The following is a 21,684-nucleotide window of genomic DNA, read 5'->3' as shown; positions in this document are numbered from 1 at the left end:
ATAAAGGATCACGGAGGCGAAGTGTGTTACAGATGTACCCGGCTACTTCACGACACACCGTCCCAGTCTGGCTGTGGCAGGAGGGGGATGGCAACAGCGCTTACCCTGCATACACAAGTTTGCTTTTTGGGGCTGCTTTTGCTGCAGTGGATCATTGTTTTAGATGTGGAATCGCTTTTTTAATTATTACAAAAGGATTATGATCGGAGGTCACCATCTCTAAGAAGCGCATGTTGATGCAACACCTGGAGTTTAGCAGCTTTATAAGCCTTTCCACACACACAAGCAGAGAGAGAGAGAGAGAGATACTTGAGAAAGCTTGGGACCGATTTCAGAATGAATGCCGAGAATGATGAGAGATGACTTTAATTTAATTGATGCCTCACTGTTGCATCATCTACTGGTTGCTAATTGGCAATTAAGTTGGATCCGGGCGTGAACTTTGTGTTGGGAAATATTACTGAACTTTAAGATTATTCCCCGTTCACCTCCAGCCCCATCCTCCCCGCAGCATGGATGGCTTCAGAGTGGCTGTGAACGGGGGGGTCCTGTACACGGAGGAGACCCCGACTCCCCGGGACCCCTTCTCCGGCCCGGTGGAGTCCGTGGCGCGCTGGAACTTCTCCCTGCTGGCGGCGCTCATGTTCATCGTGACCTCGCTGTCCCTGTCCGAGAACTTCACCGTCATGCTGGTCACCTTCAGGTTCAAACAGCTCCGCCAGCCTCTCAATTACATCATTGTCAACCTGTCTGTGGCGGACTTTCTGGTGTCCCTCATCGGCGGCTCCATCAGCTTCCTAACCAACATCAAGGGCTACTTCTTCATGGGAGCCTGGGCGTGCGTGCTGGAGGGCTTTGCGGTCACCTTCTTCGGTAAGTTTGCTGCACAGTTGGGACGGAGATGTTGTCATAGTGGGTATTTGGAGAATAAACGGCAGGTGTCAGTGTCGTTTTGTTTAAATAACTATGCATGTGTGTATATATATATATATATATATATATATATATATATATATAATGTATGCATGCATAGTTCATTTTTGCACAGACTACAGTTAGATTATATACTAACGAATCATTTAAGCGTCTGATTCACTGTTTTTTCCCCACACAGGAATGGCACATCATTAAGAATCTATGTGCATGTTTTAATCCATATTCCCCAAATATAGATCTTTGGTTGGAGACGTTTTTCTTGTCATCTACACCTTGCTGTTCAAAAAAAGAGGCAAGAAATTGCTAAAGCCTCATTTGGGTTCTTTCAAATGGTTTGTAACATGTATCCACTTTCAATCTGCAATGAAAACGATTCCAATACGTCTGTAATAACGTTTGATGTGGTTTAAATGTTACAATCATTAAGTATTTAAACACAGGTAAAAGAGTAAATTAATTAATTGCATAAACACTCCCTGTTTTCAAAATCAAAATTGTCACCAATCACAGTTTCTGCTCATCCTTAAAAACAAATATCTTCTACTAATATCTAGCCCATCCTGACCCCACTCCCGGTCCCTGACTTCTTGCTATGACCCTGTGTGTACCGATCCTGACCCCCTCATTCTCATAAAGCAACCAACTTGTATCACACCTCCTGAATCTTATACCTTCCTCACACCAAAAGTGTACTTGACAGAACTGAAAATCCCTCCTTTTTCCAAATCCCCCCAAACTGATCAACCTCCTTAAAACAAACAAGCAAACAGAGAAACAAATACATGTCAATCACCGCCAAACAAATCACCAAACTACAAACAATACATCAATACATGTAGGAAGATAAAGGCCAGGTTAATAATGTGTTACACACAAAAAAAACAGGATAATCCTATGTTTTAAGTGATAAATTGGTCACCTTTTAATGGAAGTTAATTCAAATTTAAAGAGCCCAGTAGAAGAATGTGAATAGTTACCTGACCCAATGGCAAAGATAAATGATTCTAGACAGCTTTTCATCTTATATTAATGACTACAAAGATACATTGGAATTGCTAAGAAGTATTTAAGCCTGCTTTTCGGAGGGCGACGTGATTAATCAATTTTCATTTCCCTCCCTTTTTTCTTCCTTTTTCCAGACCTCGTTTGTTCAATATTGAGAGTGTTTGTGCATCTTGAAATCAGATAGCTTTGCAAACTGAACTCTACTATAAAGAGCACAGCACACACAGATCCTTACACCGCATTGTGCAGAGATACTCCATCCAGTTCTAAAGGGACTACCTGGTTCAGAGAAGAGAGGCAATTGTAGTTGTTATATTCAGGGAGAAATGCTTTCTTTGACAGCTTTCACAGCAGTCTGTTCTTGTTGTGACATTTCACTTCTCCTGGCCGGACTTTGAACTCTCGCTACACAAGTCTTCCACACAAAGCTTTTTAATATGTATGTCTGAATAGAAAAACACTGACTGAGTGGCTCAATCTAAGAGAATGCAGAGCACGGCATCCCACAATTCTTGGAATAAATTATTATTTTGGGAGTTTATTCCATTGAAAACCCCCTTAAGATACACTTTGATCAAAGTCTTAGTAAGTTCATTAAGATTCGTTATGGACCATCTTGATCTATACATAAAGAAGCTTATCTTTACAGTTTGCTCAGGCTGACAGAGTGGTCCTTCACACTGGAAAACAATTAACAAGGCTGTATAGATTAATATTGTGCTTTATTTGTTCTCCATACAAATGATGTATCGCTTTGTTTGAAGCTGCTGTTATAAAGGCACATAATAACAGACAAACTGTGCATTATTTAAATCAAACAAACAAGAATAAATGAGCAACTATATGAACTGTGCAGTATGTGGTATACTATCCATTTCATTAACAACATAAGGGACGTGTTTCCTGTTTTAGGAATCGTCGCTCTCTGGTCCCTAGCTGTCCTCGCTTTTGAGCGGTTCTTCGTCATCTGCCGCCCTTTGGGGAATATCCGCCTTCGAGGGAAGCACGCCGCCTTCGGCCTGGTGTTCGTCTGGACCTTCTCCTTCATCTGGACCATCCCACCCACCATGGGATGGAGCAGCTACACGGTCAGCAAGATCGGCACGACTTGTGAACCGAACTGGTAAGATCTTGACGTAAACTTCTAGACAGTACCATGACAAACCAGGTGAAATCTAGTTCAAGAGTGTTCAATCTCTTAAGAGTGTGTGAACACTTTACATCCTAACTTTGGTCTCTTCTGCCATTGCGAATACTGCCGAGTACTGAGACTAGAGGACAAATACAAGTAATTTGTTTACACGAGCAAACAAACAAACAAGAAAAATAAAAAAACTAGGTTGTGCGGAATATATTTGCTTTTACACGTTTTCCAAATAATAAGACCAGAGATTTTGAGCCATGCTTAGTTTGTGTGCCTCGTATCTCCAGGAATTAGACATTTTCTTTCAAAGCATTATTATTTTTCTAAGCAGACACACTTATCCAGGGAAACTGACAATTGTCACAATATACACTCACCTAAAGGATTATTAGGAACACCTGTTCAATTTCTCATTAATGCAATTATCTAACCAACCAATCACATGGCAGTTGCTTCAATGCATTTAGGGGTGTGGTCCTGGACAAGACAATCTCCTGAACTCCAAACTGAATGTCTGAATGGCAAAGAAAGGTGATTTAAGCAATTTTGAGCGTGGCATGGTTGTTGGTGCCAGACGGGCCGGTCTGAGTATTTCACAATCTGCTCAGTTACTGGGATTTTCACGCACAACCGTTTCTAGGGTTTACAAAGAATGGTGTGAAAAGGGAAAAACATCCAGTATGCGGCAGTCCTGTGGGCGAAAATGCCTTGTTGATGCTAGAGGTCAGAGGAGAATGGGCCGACTGATTCAAGCTGATAGAAGAGCAACTTTGACTGAAATAACCTCTCGTTACAACCGAGGTATGCAGCAAAGCATTTGTGAAGCCACAACACGTACAACCTTGAGGCAGATGGGCTACAACAGCAGAAGACCCCACCGGGTACCACTCATCTCCACTAGAAATAGGAAAAAGAGGCTACAATTTGCACAAGCTCACCAAAATTGGACAGTTGAAGACTGGAAAAATGTTGCCTGGTCTGATGAGTCTCGATTTCTGTTGAGACATTCAGATGGTAGAGTCAGAATTTGGCGTAAACAGAATGAGAACATGGATCCATCATGCCTTGTTACCACTGTGCAGGCTGGTGGTGGTGGTGTAATGGTGTGGGGGATGTTTTCTTGGCACACTTTAGGCCCCTTAGTGCCAATTGGGCATCGTTTAAATGCCACGGCCTACCTGAGCATTGTTTCTGACCATGTCCATCCCTTTATGACCACCATGTACCCATCCTCTGATGGCTACTTCCAGCAGGATAATGCACCATGTCACAAAGGTCCAATCATTTCAAATTGGTTTCTTGAACATGACAGTGAGTTCACTGTACTAAACTGGCCCCCACAGTCACCAGATCTCAACCCAATAGAGCATCTTTGGGATGTGGTGGAACGGGAGATTCGTGCCCTGGATGTGCATCCCACAAATCTCCATCAACTGCAAGATGCTATCCTATCAATATGGGCTAACTTTTCTAAAGAATGCTTTCAGCAACTTGTTGAATCAATGCCACGTAGAATTAAGTCAGTTCTGAAGGCAAAAGGGGGTCAAACACAGTATTAGTATGGTGTTCCTAATAATCCTTTAGGTGAGTGTATATAAAGCTGGGTTTTTACTGGAACGATCTAGGTAAAGCACCTTGCTCGAGGGTATCCACTCCACAGTCCAGGGCCCTCACTGCTACTCCTCATGAATAAAAATCTAAAACTAAAAGAAATTAAAACAAATGCAAAGTTGTATTTAACAATACAAAACTGGTCTATACTATTGAAGGGACAAGGGGTGTCTACTGTTACAAACAACAAAACTAAAAATCCAATAATTCAATGCACCTGAAAACCTTGTCACATATCTATGTTAAATATCTTCAGCACATGATTTATTCCCTTCTGTCCCTGCATTCAGATTTTTTTTTTAGTCAGGGGTATAATCTGCATTTACAGCCCCCCCACACTAAGGGAATATAGAAACAGCGAATAGTATTTAAAATGTTCTACCAGTAGAATGGTAAGGGGGATATTCACACCTGGGGCAGTTTGTAAATTTAGATATTTTCAATAGTTTCAGGCTTTTTAACAGCAGGGTTTTGGCATTGTGTTTTGTGGCTGTCACAGACACATGGTTTGCATTGTGATTTAGTCATTTAAATAATTTTATGGCTTTGGTTATTCTTTCCATTTAATTATGTTATTTTCAATGAAAATGTGTTTTGTAGATACATAGTTACATTCTTATTGCCTTTCTCATTATCAGGCAAACACAGAGAACGGTTAATTTACCATGCTAAAGAGGAAAAATCTAGACCTTTATCTTGTCTTAAATGTTGATCATTGTCAGAAAAGAAAGATGTCACGATGACGAAATAATAACAAAAGGGTGTCTTTGCTTCTCCAAAACAGTTGTGACCTGGGAAAAGAGTCAACATCACTTTTTTAAGATTAACTCCAAGGTCAAATACTTAATGATAGCTTGCCCATAGGTAGTCTACTGGAACATGTGCTTTATTCCAGGCTTCATTATTGTACAAAAAAATGGTCACTTTACTTCGACTCAAAGAGTAATATATATATATACACACATATATACACTCACCTAAAGGATTATTAGGAACACCATACTAATACTGTGTTTGACCCCCTTTTGCCTTCAGAACTGCCTTCAGAACTGCCTTAATTCTACGTGGCATTGATTCAACAAGGTGCTGAAAGCATTCTTTAGAAATGTTGGCCCATATTGATAGGATAGCATCTTGCAGTTGATAGAGATTTGTGGGATGCACATCCAGGGCACGAAGCTCCTGTTCCACCACATCCCAAAGACGCTCTATTGGGTTGAGATCTGGTGACTGTGGGGGCCAGTTTAGTACAGTGAACTCATTGTCATGTTCAAGAAACCAATTTGAAATGATTCGACCTTTGTGACATGGTGCATTATCCTGCTGGAAGTAGCCATCAGAGGATGGGTACATGGTGGTCATAAAGGGATGGACATGGTCAGAAACAATGCTCAGGTAGGCCGTGGCATTTAAACGATGCCCAATTGGCACTAAGGGGCCTAAAGTGTGCCAAGAAAACATCCCCCACACCATTACACCACCACCACCAGCCTGCACAGTGGTAACAAGGCATGATGGATCCATGTTCTCATTCTGTTTATGCCAAATTCTGACTCTACCATCTGAATGTCTCAACAGAAATCGAGACTCATCAGACCAGGCAACATTTTTCCAGTCTTCAACTGTCCAATTTTGGTGAGCTTGTGCAAATTGTAGCCTCTTTTTCCTATTTGTAATGGAGATGAGTTGTACCCGGTGGGGTCTTCTGCTGTTGTAGCCCATCCGCCTCAAGGTTGTACGTGTTGTGGCTTCACAAATGCTTTGCTGCATACCTCGGTTGTAACGAGTGGTTATTTCAGTCAAAGTTGCTCTTCTATCAGCTTGAATCAGTCGGCCCATTCTCCTCTGACCTCTAGCATCAACAAGGCATTTTCACCCACAGGACTGACGCATACTGGATGTTTTTCCCTTTTCACACCATTCTTTGTAAACCCTAGAAATGGTTGTGCGTGAAAATCCCAGTAACTGAGCAGATTGTGAAATACTCAGACCGGCCCGTCTGGCACCAACAACCATGCCACGCTCAAAATTGCTTAAATCGCCTTTCTTTCCCATTCAGACATTCAGTTTGGAGTTCAGGAGATTGTCTTGACCAGGACCACACCCCTAAATGCATTGAAGCAACTGCCATGTGATTGGTTGGTTAGATAATTGCATTAATGAGAAATTGAACAGGTGTTCCTAATAATCCTTTAGGTGAGTGTATTTGAAAGAAAGGTGATTTAAGCAGTTTTGAGCGTGGCATGGTTGTTGGTGCCAGACGGGCCGGTCTGAGTATTTCACAATCTGCTCACTTACTGCGATTTTCACGCACAACCGTTTCTAGGGTTTACAAAGAATGGTGTGAAAAGGGAAAAACATCCAGTATGCGGCAGTCCTGTGGGAGAAAATGCCTTGTTGATGCTAGAGGTCAGAGGAGAATGGGCCGACTGATTCAAGCTGATAGAAGAGCAACTTTGACTGAAATAACCACTCGTTACAACCGAGGTATGCAGCAAAGCATTTGTGAAGCCACAACACGTACAACCTTGAGGCGGATGGGCTACAACAGCAGAAGACCCCACCGGGTACCACTCATCTCCACTACAAATAGGAAAAAGAGGCTACAATTTGCACAAGCTCACCAAAATTGGACAGTTGAAGACTGGAAAAATGTTGCCTGGTCTGATGAGTCTCGATTTCTGTTGACACATTCAGATGGTAGAGTCAGAATTTGGCGTAAACAGAATGAGAACATGGATCCATCATGCCTTGTTACCACTGTGCAGGCTGGTGGTGGTGGTGTAATGGTGTGGGGGATGTTTTCTTGGCACACTTTAGGCCCCTTAGTGCCAATTGGGCATCGTTTAAATGCCACGGCCTACCTGAGCATTGTTTCTGACCATGTCCATCCCTTTATGACCACCATGTACCCATCCTCTGATGGCTACTTCCAGCAGGATAATGCACCATGTCACAAAGTTCGAATCATTTCAAATTGGTTTCTTGAACATGACAATGAGTTCACTGTACTAAACTGGCCCCCACAGTCACCAGATCTCAACCCAATAGAGCATCTTTGGGATGTGGTGGAACGGGAGCTTCGTGCCCTGGATGTGCATCCCACAAATCTCCATCAACTGCAAGATGCTATCCTATCAATATGGGCCAACATTTCTAAAGAATGCTTTCAGCACCTTGTTGAATCGATGCCACGTAGAATTAAGTCAGTTCTGAAGGCGGGTCAAACACAGTATTAGTATGGTGTTCCTAATAATCCTTTAGGTGAGTGTATATATATATATATATATATATATATATATATATATATATATTAGTGGTTATTTGTTAAAAAATGAAATAGCTTTTGTTCGAAATCACATGGAAATAAATCTACATGTCCTGTTTTCGTAAGTATATTGTTTTCTCCATTCTCTATGACCCGAGGAAATGGATTCTGTTCTAAACCTTTCTAAGGAAGACAGAGAGGGAACAACTGGAAGGTCACATTTGTAGACGATAGAAATTAAATAAGAAGGCCTTTCATTCCATGACACTCTCTCTTTAAAGAGCTGTAAAAATGTCTGAAGAGAATAATGATTATCCATATTGCGAACAGCAGGACGAATCCGAGTTGTTGATAGGAATCGCAAGCATTTTCAGCCAATTTCCAAAAGCATATTAGGTGTCACACCTACATAAACTAATCTGTTCACATACAAACCACACACAGAAAGAAAGTTTGTTAACGCTGTATCTCCAGTCCAATTTAAATTCAGTATATTTTCACTGGGCGTGTCTGTGGAGTGCAACCCGTATTTTATTTTCTGTTAGGCAGGCAGGAACATCTCCAGGTACTGGTCTAAATTACACTGTCAAGATTGATTGGCATGCTGGTTCACTGTACTGTAAGCGTGTAAAAATGATTGATTACCCAATCAATGGATAGGGCTATTGGGGTTGTGTCCAATACCAAAACAGAAGGTCAAGGAAAACATAACTTCATATTACATATGCAAGTGAGTGCACCGTCCCAGGTCAGCGCTAGAACATTTGTGCACTTTGAGATTACAGGGCATCCTTAGTTAATAACCAATCATGCAACTCTCAATCCGAGACCTTCAGGTTAAAGGAGTTAAAAGAGAGTTAGCCAGAAACTTTGATCCAATGAAATCTGAAGATATCTCTACCCCCTATGCACCTTCCTCCCATAATACATATATTATGATACGTTATAGTCATAAGCATTTAAATCTCACTAGAGGGAAAAGGATGTTAATACTGCCGTTTTCTTCCGTTCATTAGAGCAAAGCCAGTTTTCTTGCAAATCCCTGCAGATATTCTCCCGTCAACACTGAACGGCCGCATAAGCAAATCTGTCTGCTGCACCGCTACTGAACACAGTTTCTCTGCAAAAGAGAGATGTGACAGGTTTTAAATTCCCTCTGATTGCCGGTTAGTGGCGTATCACAGTGCGTACTGCAGCCTCATCAGTTTAGGCGTCGAGGAAGCGGAATTGCTTGCTTACACACACTTTCTGTCATATCTCACGCCTTTTCATTACTGGCAACAATGGTGTCATAGTTTCAGGAATGAAATCATAATCTTACAATTACTGTTTTTAGTTTAGAAAGATGTTTAGATGTATGGAGAATTGTTTATGCCAAAATAATTGTAGGGTTGCATCCTTTACAGTCTATGCAGTTTTTCTCATGTCTCAGATGTATTTGTCTTTCTCAGTTGGTGGTTGTGTCCATACTGGTTTGATATTTTTGCAATGCATGCACAGTACAGAAGTTATAAATCAGTTGGAGTTCTTTCACTTGTAAAAGCTTAAATTGCAGTTTTTATGAAAGCTTAAATGGTCTTTGTTTTGCCAAAGAATACCTTTATTTTGTTTGGGAAGCTTGCGAATACATTATTAATCACTATAAAGACACAATGCAACACTTTTCCTGAGAGAGGGAGGAAAAAAAACTAATAACAATGTAATTGAAGGACTTTGTTTAATGCTTTCTTTTCTTTTTCTTTAACAGGTATTCAGGGAATTATTATGACCACACATACATCATCACTTTTTTCACTACCTGCTTCATCTTGCCCCTGGGGGTAATCATTGTGTCGTATGGAAAGCTTATGAGAAAGCTGAGGAAGGTAAGTTAGTCCTGAAGTATTTCACTTTGCATATTGCGAACTATTAGATTATCTGTTTTCAGGTTTAACTAAATGCAATCTCTTACGCGTGTGGTCCAGCTTAAAGCTATAAAATAACAACCCACCATTTCCTTAAATTAGCTCTCAGATGTTAGCAGAGAAACAACGAATGAAGATTAATGACCTCAGAGTTTCTCAGAAGTACAATAATGATGCACTGGCACAATCCCAACATTATAATCTGGGCCATACCAACACAGAACCTAACAAGAAAAAACATCATTGTGAAGATGCGTCTGTAAGTCCTCTCATAAATTGACACACATCAGGTTTCCTGCCGGAGACAACTCTCTCTTTCAGTCAGAGACAGGAACGTATGAGACCAACGTCAACTTCACAGGGAAGAGGTCGAGGTCATGGTGGGAGTCCTACACCTTTCTCTTGTGTTTTAAAGGTCTCAAACACCCAAGGAAGGCTGGGCAGTACAAGGAAACCGGAAAGACAAGTCACACGGATGGTCATCGTCATGATCATGGCCTTTCTCATCGGTTGGACGCCGTACGCAGCCTTTTCGATCATCGTCACCGCCTGTCCCACGATCCGCCTGGATCCTCGCCTGGCAGCCGTCCCCGCCTTCTTCTCCAAAACGGCCACAGTTTACAACCCCATCATTTACGTGTTTATGAATAAACAGGTAATTTCAGTTTCTTTCTTTAATGATTTATTTCTCATCATTAATGCGACACGGTATATTTAATTGTTTATATATTCATTGTTTGGTCAAATGTACTGACTGTGAGTAAAGCACCAGCACAGACTTTGAGTGACCCGTATGAATCTGTACCCCATCGTGCTTTCATTTAATTTGTGTCACTTTCATTTAAGTCACTTTCTACTATTTATGAATCAAAACGCGATGGGGTACAACTCTGTCATTTTGTCATTCGTGGGTGGGTCAAAGTTTTGGTTTGGTCTAGCCCTAGGACTGACGGCAACAAAACACGTGTGTCAATAATCTGTATTTTGTATCTGACCTGTACGCGTTGTGAAAATAATCTGTTAATCTCTGACACTCTGTCTGTATCTGTTAGCATCATTTCAGCCCCTGCAGCATACTGGACAGGAGAATGAGTGCTTAATGAATATTATATAATACAAATCAAATTATTTGTTGTTTCTATGGGAGATAGCCGATCTCCTAAAAGTCCATTAAAAACAGACAATTATAATTGACTGTTCAAGTAAGATAGTACATTTCTTAAGACTAACTTGTTTTTGTAACTGATCAGGAATAATCAATACGTCTATAAATGGCTACAGAGATGATTGATTCTAACACCCGTCAGCCCTGGGGCAAATATTGAGTCTAAGTGATTGTCTGTACTAATTTCGGCTGATTCGAATAATCATTAGGAAATTACATTATATATATATATATATATATATATATATATATATATATATATATATATACACACACACACATATATACACACACACGTCATAGCCAGGATTAACCCTTGGGATATTTTTCTATGGTTATGAACTGTAATTTGTTAGTCATCATATGGTAAATAATATCTAGGATGTAAACTGTAAAGGTCAAAAAACATCTACAGCTTGGATTTTTTGTATTTAGTAAATCCCAGTGGTGTCTTAAGAGCCAACTATCTGGCAAAATATATGTTGCAATAACTGTATACTGCAAGAAGTGTCTGCCTTCAGACACTCTTGTAAAAGAGGTTAATGTTTGTCCCACGCTCGGTACCTGATCATAGTCAAGGAGGCTGAAACTCCTTCAAAAGATATTTAAAATCTCTCTTGCTTGCCACTGAGTCCACTGAGGTTAACTGATCTAGGAAGTTGTATTAGAATTACAGAGATCATGTTTTAACTACCAGAATTAATAGCATTACATTCGGTAATTATATTTCTGAACAATGTGAAGGTGTCAACCAGCTCTAAATGTGTGATTTAGTCTAAAGCTGAGCTTGGTCAGTGGAACGGATATGACAGGACGTTTCTCAGTTTGGTGCTTCACTGAACACAAATATAAACACAACAAGCAACAAATTCAAAGGATTTACTGAGTTACAGTTCATGAGGAAATCAGTCAATTAAAATAAATTCCTGAAGCCCTAATCTATGGATTTCCAATCTCAAGTGTTGAGGGAGGGTGCGATTGGCTGCTGACTGCAGGAATGTCCACCAGAGCTGCAGTCAGGTCCAGACCCTGGTGAGGACAGTGGGCAACAGATGAGCTTCCCCGAGACGCTTTCTGTTCGTGCAGAAACTCTTCGGTTGTGCGAACCCACAGTTTCATCAGAGGTCTGGGTGGCTGGTGTCAGACGATCCCGCAGGTGAGGAAGCCAGATGTGGAGGTCCTGGGCAGACATGGTTGCATGCTCCCTCAAAACTCGATACATCGGTGGCATTGTGTCAAAATTGCACATTTCAGAGTGGCCTTTCATTGTCCACAGCACAATCAGCTTCTTGATATGTCAACCTGTCAAGGATTATCTTGGGAAAGGAGAAATGCTCACTAACAGGGATGTAAACAAATGTGCGCACTAAATTTGACAGATATAAGCTTTTTGCGCATATGGAACATTTCCGGGATCTTTAATTTCAGCTCATGAAATATGGGACCAACCCTTTATATGTTGAGTTCAGTATACTTTTAAGAATGGGAGAAAAGGCACCTGTCAGGAAAGAGCCTTGTTACTCCCACGCTCTGATGCAAAATCCTTCTGTTTTTTTCTTCATAACCTACTAATGCATTGTTGCCATCCACTAGCAATCCTCCCAGGACCAGGCAGGACAGTGCAAGCACTCACAGCACAAAAACACCAGCCAGCTTCAAATCCCTGCAGAGCCATACCATCACTGAGCTACATCTCAGCTATATCACCATAAAACCTGTGTGGCACTTAATGTAAGCTTTCATTGACATTCACGTTTTCTTACCTTGTCAAAGTCCTGGCGAAGTATTTGACGTGGTGGAGTACTAGAGAAACTTCTCCCACGACACAGACAGATCAAACATCTAAACGTCTATAATTGAGAAACACACAATAGTCTTCTGAAAGAATTTGGATCCGTCTCTGTTAAAGGGAGATATTTCTCTCTTTTTTGAGGGTCATTCGCTTAGAAATGGCTTGAAAGGAGATGGCGAGTACTTCACTACCTCTGGGCTGATGGGTCTTGGCAATAGGGCCGCTTTCAACCTTGAAGTAAAGAACAGTCTCTGGACGAATACACAGAGGGGCCGATAAAACATCTTGGCTCATTTTGGTTGACCTTTTCTTTCTTAATTAAGGTTATGATTCTTTTCTTTTGTTTTTTTTTAAATCTGTACCAATAAGCATAAATTCTGACCTTTTCAGGGCCATGTGTTCATGCCTACATTACATATATATTATAGTTACTGTATAGTTACAATAAGATTCAGCACACATTCACTAAAACGAAAGCAAGGGCTCATGTGTGCCGTAATATAAGTTTTATTAGATGTGTGTTTCAAATGAGATGTAGTCATGAGCCAAGCAGCAAAGTTAAGCACACCGTAGGACTCTACCGGCTTCCTCTCTTCCCCGTCCCTCTTTGCAAGACCGATTTTGATTTGAGATCGATTTTGCCCTTACGGATTTGCCGGGTCTGTTTTTTTTAAACGTGACCCCATTCTCAGGAACCGGCCCCCAAAAGGAGTGTAGGATGGTGCGATATAGATGTTGTGTCCATAATAAAAGCATCTTAATTAGCTGTTAAAGACAGGACTGCCCCAATGGTACACAAACCGCAAACGCAACACTCCCTAGGAAAATTATTCGACGGATAGTTTTCTGCTGGAGCGATTCTCCTCGTGCACAGCTTACATCACTCTTGGCAAACTCATTCTTCCTTCCTCGCCCCTACCCAAATATTTTCCAAGGCAAGCTTTGCTATAGTTTATCTGCTGTTTACATTTCATAGTCACCAGGGATTAGTTCTGTGAAAGGGTCTTTTATTGGTTTATCTTTATCTTTATTTACATTCTGCATACATAAGTCTTAAAGCACTGAAACATATTAAAAATGTTGGTGAGGAGCTGAGAAATTAGCTTTAAGGGCTGCATATCAGCATGACAGGAGGTACACATATGTATGTTGTAGTAATTACACCTTGGCCAGATTTACTTAGGGCGCAAACAAAATTATACAAATTGCATCACAGAAACTGAAAAGAACAAGTGAATCTGCCAAAAAGGTCCAGGAATCTCACTGTCAAATTGACTAATTTACAACCCGAATGGTTCCTCGTTAACATGATGGAAGACGAAACATCCTCGCTAATCCATTCAGGCAACATTGTCTGTTGCAAATTTGACTCACGTGAATGGGTCTTTTGTGTATTAATTGACTGTGGTTAGGAATCATTTTAGCCTTTGGCCATTTACATTCTTTCAATATCCTTACCCTGTTGAAGGAGCAGGAGGTGAGTCTCCTACATTCATTGAGCAGCAATCATGTGAAACCCCTGAAGACAGGTTTTTATTAATTCATGACCAGCATCTTTATTGTAATTGTTAACAAAATTGTTTTTTTCATAGGCAGTAAATACAGAGGGGGTTGTTTAAATTTGGAGGACAGATATCTAGAAACTAGGACACCCTAGTAATCCTTTCCATTGACCGTCAGCAAAGTAAATAATGAGACAATGCCATAAGATATAAGCTTTGCAAGTATGAAGTAGAATACTGATACTAGTAAAATAAATATACTGACTAGATATTTTCTACTAGAAAATTACAAAAGTATATCCTCTCATTAAGCTATGTTTTAAGACCTTTGAAATTACATAATTGCACTCACACTAACCAGTTAGACTTTTTATAAATATGTCACAGTTAAGCTCACAGTAAGACACTGCATTTGTGTGTATTATAATTATTATTATTTATCAGACAACCTTGGCCAGGGCGACTAACAAAATATAACAATACGAAGTGCAATAATACAGTGCAATTCCAGGTGTAATACATTTTACAAAATTCAATTTACACAAGTTTATATGAGATATACAGTAAACAATACATGAGGTCTTACATCCTAGATTGTAAAAGCTGATAAGTGCAGACAAGATGTTAAGTCACAGTCAAGGGCCGAGGGAGAGGGAGCATAGGGGAAATCTAAATAAACAAGTAGTAGTAGTAGTAGTAAAGTAAAGCAAAGCAAGAAGTATAAAAAAACATTGAATAAGTGCTATCATACAGGACAGTAAATTACTAAATGACAAGTATTGCCTGAAAAGATGTGTTTTGAGTAATCACTGGAATGAGGTCAGAGACTCTGCTGTTTTGACTTCGGTGGGCAGGTCGTTCCACCATTTAGGGTTCAGGGATGAGAAGCAGTGGCTCTGGAGGAAGGAGAGTGGAGAGGAGGCAGAGTTAGTCTTCTGCCACAGGAAGAACGCAGTGGTCTGGAGGGGATGTATAGAGAGACGAGGGACTGAAGGTAGCTCGGTGACTCCTAGATTTTTATTGGAAGAAGAAGGAGAGGGTGTGGTGGATTCCAAGGGGATCGAGATGGAGAGATCAGCAGAAGGTGAGGAAGAGTGGTGGAAAAACAGGAGATCTGATTTGGAGAGGTTGAGCTTGAGGTGGTGTGAGTGCATCCAGGCGGAAATAGCAAACCGGAAGAGATGTGAGAGGGGATGAGAGGGTCAGAAGAGGAAAAAAAAACACCCAGGGAGCGAGTGTAGAGAGAGAACAGCAACGGGCCCAGGACGGAGCCTTGGGGAACGCCTCTGAGGAGAGGTTGGGGGGTGGATGAGGAACCTCGCCATGTCACTTGGTAGGTCCGGTCGTTGAGGTAGGAGGAGAACCAGGCGAGAGCAGTCCCAGAGATTCCGCAGGAGAGGAGGATGGAGTGATCGACGGTGTCAAATGCTGCGTATAGTCTCTGATTAATGTTTGTTCAAATGAAGCAATGCATTGTGTTCCTTGTTATGAATTATTTCATTTTGCTGTAACATCTGAAAGATATTTTGTGCTTTTTATGTTTGTTATGTTGGAAAATTATTCAGAAAACCTTCTCTTTATTACTCTGTACTTTTTGAATGCATGAGGGCCTTCAGCAGGACCTGGTACAAACAGACTGAAGAGCCACTGGGGAGGAAATCTCCTGGCCACACACCCTGGTCTCTCAGTGTACATCACTTAATTAATTCGATGTTTCATCTGACAAAACATTTCTAATGTGAAGAGTATATTCACGATTAGTAATTTTACATTATATGTAATAGTGGATTGTTTTCTGTAGCAGACATGGAAATGGCTTGTCTTGGAAGTCATTTCAAGCTTATTTGAGCACAACACTGCAAAATCAAGTTTTATTAATTAATTGTTAATGAGATCAATAATTGAATACACTGAAGTAAGCGGGTCGGCATGGATTTTTTAGCTCATTAATTGGAAATTGAATAACTGTATGCCTATGTAAACTTTATGTTTATGATTTGGTTTTGTTCATACCGTTGTGCAAAATGCAAAGCTGGGCTCGGGTTTGTGTGTGATTCCTGTGTCTTCAAAAGAAGAAAACAAATCAGAAGAGTAGTTTGTAGAAATGTATTCCCATATGTTGTTTACTTAGTAATTCGTGTTTTGAATTATTGTGGCCCGCTCACCCAATCCTTTGCCACCTGTTATAGAAAATAATTGCTTTGGCTGATACTTGCTGTGAATAATGTGTAACTTGTAAATCCCTTATCAATGGAAAAGGTCAAGTTATGCTTTTTAGGATGCTCGTTCCTTTGTTCACAAATATTATACTTATATAGTAGTAGGGAGTCAGGAGATTGGGTTAGGGATTGCTACTGGCGGAGGGGTTAAACATATTGTATGTGTAATTATATGTTAACAACAATAATAATAAAAACATTTAGGAGAACACTTTCACAACAGTAGACATTGCATGTCACTTTAACAACCTTAAACCGGCCAGATATGAACACTTGTACGACTTTAAACACGTGTGTCGAAGGACTCGCAGAAGAAAACGCAGTCACAGTTGGTGATTGACATGCCTTCCTGCTTATTTACAGCAGACTGTATGAAGTGATTGTTTTGCACACAAGAGGACTGCCTCCGTGACATTAATCCATTGTTATCGCTTTGTTCTTCCATGTCTTACGGTCTGTTTTTGTGTTTTTTGCATGTGTGCCTCTCTTCTAGTTCAGGAAGTGTCTAATTCAGCTGTTCAGATGCAATACATCGGCTACAGACTTGAATCTCAACCAAACGACAGAGCGAGGGCCGATGACGGCGGAGAGCAACGAAGGGGAGATGTCTGCCATCGCGGCTCGCATCACCCTTTCCAGCAACAACGTCGAGAAAACCGAGGACGAACAAAGTCAAGGCAGTTCATTCGCTCAGTTGCCCATCCCCGAAAACAAAGTCTGTCCCATGTAGGGGAGGCCGCAGCGCTCCGGAGGACATATATATGTAGTAACTTATCATTTCATAGTTCAAAATGGAATAGATTGAGTGTCTGTAAATGGGTTGAATTAGAAAAGAGCTGTTTGCAGTAGTTAATCCACATTATAGGATGACCAACCTGAAGAAGGATTTGAAGAAATACAACAGAACTGAAATAAACAGCAGCTATAAATCTCTCCTCGAGATAAGCAGGCCCTTGTTTCTCTGTAATCAAGGCTAGTTTGATCTTCCAGGGATTTCAGAGGCCGGGCGACGGCAGTGTCTGGTATTGTAACGGAGCACTGTCATTGTTCTCCATAATCGCTGATTTCATTGACAAAGTTGAAGATGCTGTTTTGGTTTGTGTGTGATTTTACTCATAGCTCTGTTAGACAAATTGTTTAAACTTCAGGGACCTGGTGGAATACCACGACAAACGGCTTTTCCAGGTGAGAGAATAAGCAAGAAATCTGAGAACAATACAACAGGCGTAAATGAAAAATGTTAATTAAACCTTCATAATAATCATCATACAAATAATAATCATTTCCACAAATATGATCTGTACCAGCTTAAAAATTTGCAGCTAAACTTCTTTGCCAAGGAAAAAAAAAGTATGTAATAATGGTTATCAAGGAGAGTTTTAGAGAGTGGTGATATTTTGTTTGTTGTTTTGTGTGTTCTATATACTGTATATATGTAACTGTTTAACACTTATTACTGATGATACTATAGAAGAGTCCTTGAGTAAGATATTTGCAGATCTGCTCAACCAATCATATAAACCTGTAATATTAAATACCTTATTTATCAGGATCCCCTGATGAATGTTTTTTTTTTATATATAGATAGACAGGACAATGTACAGCCCTTTAGGAAAATATACATTCTCAATCAAGAAAAACATATATTAATAATATTACCTCAACCAATATAAATCACTGTTGCATCTGCAGTAACAGCCTCAGAAATATTTCATACTTGTAGGAAGAGTCTATAGCCAGGTGCATGAGGAGGAGCTGGTTTACAATTGTGAATCATGTCAAATGGCCCTGTAGCCTGTTTTCCCACATCATCTTGAGACATGTGGAGATCCTAACAAGCCAGGAAGGATATTTAATATGGTGTTTATAGGTTTGTGAGCCCTTTAAACAAAGGAAAATACAAATAGCTTCACTTTAATATACCAAGCAGTAGCGAGCAATATTTCAGCCACGTAACACTGTGTTAATACTCTTGACTTCATAGATGTACAGTATGACACTGTTTTGTCTGAAAGAGTGGCACTGATTTATCAGACCTCCACTTAATCCCATCTCTTGTCATTGGTCGGTCCCGTCTGTGCGCCACCACTGCACTGCTGTTTGAAATTAATGAGTTTTAATTAGTAGCATGCTGGAGAATATTATCCCATCTTTCCGTCTTTAACCTGTGCTCCCAAACCCATTGTGTTTCACTGTGATTTGATTAACTAGGGTCTAACTGATCAGAAGTCTGTATTTTCATTCAAATAAAATCTATTTTCAAAAATATTTCTTAAATTTCCTGGGGTATGAAAGCAATCATTCAAACTATGCAGCGGTAATCAGAAATTACTCCATACGACCTATATCTGCTGCTGCATATATAAGTACAGTACTGACAAAATACTTTCCTTAGCCTGTTTATGCAATAAAAATACATTTAAGCACCACCTAATCACAAAGAAAAGCAGTATGGGGAATGTTTTTTGTATGTTTATATGTATGGGACAAGGGTTTAAAGTACGCAGGATACACTGTTCAGAATTTCTCCAATAATTAAACCTTCTACCCTGAGTTACGGCGGAGTAATTGCCAGTCTTTCACTGCTCAGCAGCTCCCGATCACAGTGCCTTGCAGATCACTGGGGATCAGTGTCTCCCCTGTGCACTGTGCGAAAGATGGACTCAAGCTAAAAAATGCATGCTTTTGATTTGATCTATTTGTATATGAGGAAATGATTGGCGGAGCAGCTTGTGTATTAATGATATGAACTAATGTTATTAATTTCACTCCCAAGCTCTCTTCACTTCCCCCAGTTATTCATGTAAAATTAATGTATGCTAACAATGTTCGAATAAGTAGGTAAAAATATATGAAAGAATACAAATCTATTACCACATTACCACATTACAGTAAACAGCAGGATTTCAAACATATAGAAAATCCAATTCATGAACTCAATATTGGGTGTCTGTCATTCGAGCCTCATGAGTCTCTCAAGGCGTTATATTGAAGGACATAGCAGGACATGTAGCATTAAGGAAAGATCTTCCAATAGGCTATGAAAATATGTATTATCAGCTCACAATATAAAATAATCATGTGCTTTGAAATGTAATTTGTTTGGAAGTTTAACGGTATCCCTATATTTTCATTGGCAAGTATACATTAAGACTGAACTTTTTATTCTTGATATACCAGGCAAAGCAATGCGTTTACATAACATTATCTTTCATCCGTATCGGGTGTTACTCCCATTGAAATATGATCATTGTCCCACCGTGTTTGAACCCAGTTTAGCTACACAGGTTTGAGTTGGTGCCGTTTTTGATTGAGTTTTTTTTATATTTGCCAAATTTTGAAAAAGCTTCATTTGATCTCTCATTGAAAGTAAAGTTAGTTAGCTGTGGCTTCTCTGGTTTGCAGAATACAGGTTTCTGCTTCATGAACTGCTACATAAATCACAACAGCATAGCACCACATTTCTCCAGAGACCATATTTGCGGTTTACAGAACTCTTAATAAGGTAGAAAATTATAGCCTATATGACACACCGTCCATTTTCAGCCTTCGCCACGTGACCACATTTTGATCCGTTTATGCCTGACAAAAACAATTCACATTTAGCTCTATTTTAAAGGCTGTGGGTTAACACAAATTCCCACATAATTGAATAAAAAATAAAATGATATCCTAATAACCTTTTAGGATTGAAATGCGATGGAGGTTTTGCCAGATTATATGCTTCTCAGAACACATTTCAGTAACTTTAAATGAAAATAAAACACAGATATGTGTTAAATAAAGAGTAGACGTTCTGTAAGTTCTGTAAATAAGTCCTGCTGCTATTTGTTGTGGTTTAACAATAATAAAATTATACCTTTAGAAACTGTAATCTCTAGTTTTAAATTATAGTGACCATTAGTTTTATTGTAGATGTTTCTATTCTCCCATGTCAAAGAAAAGAATAATACCCAAAACACTTCAACATGACAATCCCCGCTGGGTAGAAAAATAAGTAATATCATTTAATGTGATTGCATTTTCCATTATTGTAAAATTATAGATTGTTGCTTTCATTTTTCCCCCTCATAAGTAACAGGCTGACTTTATGCTCATTAATTTCACAATTACAGTTTTAAAAAAATGAGCTCCAGCTGGAAATAGCCGTGCTCACAGGATGGTAAGACCCAGGATTGATTGAGCAGCTTTACTGAAAGGTCCCCCGTGCTTACAACATGCGTTACTGTGTTCAGCACAAACAATTGTCCCTTTAAATTGATAATTATATTGAAAGTACTTTAAGGCAAATTCATGCCGTTCACGCAAGTCCGGAAATACTTCTGGTGCTATCCTTGAGTAAAAAACAAGGGAAAAAAAATCAACTACAATGTGTGAGGGACGCCTTAAATCATTATTTAAAAATCCCTTCCTGCATACAGGCGGGGTTTCTTCCCACTGAGCGAAAACAAAACTTTAGGTCGTAATAATATGATTTATATTTTTTCCTTTTTTCTTTTTAAAGGTCACCGCCAAATGGTGTTTTCATAACACCCTCGACTGCTGTGCTCATTAAAACAATCTATTAATGTTGAGGAATCGTGTCATTTGCTTCAGTATAGTAAATAAAGGGTGAAATTCTTCAGTGCAAAGGGACCCACGTGGACCCAAAAAAAGGCTTCCTGTTAAAGCTCATCACCCAAAAGATATTTAAGGCCCAGGAACTGGAGGAAAAGTTTTTTTTTGTGTGGTAAGAATTAATTCAGTAGAAGTGAAGGTTTTGTTTCTATAACAATAGTTAATATAAAGTAAAAAGCAACTATAGTCAGGTAGCAAATGTTAAAAATGTGGACACCCTATTGTCAGCATAATTTATATCAGTGAGGAAAACCAAAAGTGTTTTATTCATTTTTGAGAAAGAGCTTTTCTTGTCATTTTTCACTTATTTTGTTTTTCCCATTGGTCTTAAACAATTTTGCAAAAAGCAAATCATAAACATGTTCTAAACTATTTCTAGGGGCAATAGATAATTTGTCTTGAGATTGTGACTTTCACTTGTAATCAGAAAGTTGGTTTCGTTTAAAAGTATAACACTACATTTTTAAAAACCCACTTTCCGACCACAAAATGTTTCACTGGAGGAAAAACTGTTCAAAGTT

The 21,684-nt window shown here is 39.7% G+C and overlaps 1 protein-coding gene across 1 annotated transcript; it reads left to right on the top strand.

The window, feature by feature from the left end:
• The first annotated feature begins 356 nt into the window (after positions 1–356).
• valopa (vertebrate ancient long opsin a) lies at positions 357–18,814 on the top strand. Its single transcript, XM_066693495.1, has 5 exons — positions 357–873; positions 2,854–3,064; positions 9,712–9,829; positions 10,284–10,523; positions 17,040–18,814. The coding sequence occupies exons 1-5, from the start codon at positions 513–515 to the stop codon at positions 17,274–17,276; spliced, it is 1,167 nt and encodes a 388-aa protein (XP_066549592.1). The 5' UTR covers positions 357–512; the 3' UTR covers positions 17,277–18,814.
• The last annotated feature ends 2,870 nt before the right edge of the window (positions 18,815–21,684 follow it).

This window comes from Amia ocellicauda, chromosome 20, assembly GCF_036373705.1.
Source record: "Amia ocellicauda isolate fAmiCal2 chromosome 20, fAmiCal2.hap1, whole genome shotgun sequence".
NCBI classification, from domain to species: Eukaryota; Metazoa; Chordata; class Actinopteri; order Amiiformes; family Amiidae; genus Amia; species Amia ocellicauda.
The sequence above is the reverse complement of the archived record's forward strand: the minus strand, read 5'-3'. Positions and strand labels throughout refer to the sequence as shown.

Coding starts and splice junctions, on each gene's coding strand:
- valopa (XM_066693495.1), top strand. CDS start 513: ATGGATGGCTTCAGAGTGGCTGTGAACGGGGGGGTCCTGTACACGGAG. Junction 9,830..10,283: donor TTATGAGAAAGCTGAGGAAG/GTAAGTTAGTCC, acceptor TGTGTTTTAAAG/GTCTCAAACACCCAAGGAAG. Junction 10,524..17,039: donor ACGTGTTTATGAATAAACAG/GTAATTTCAGTT, acceptor CCTCTCTTCTAG/TTCAGGAAGTGTCTAATTCA.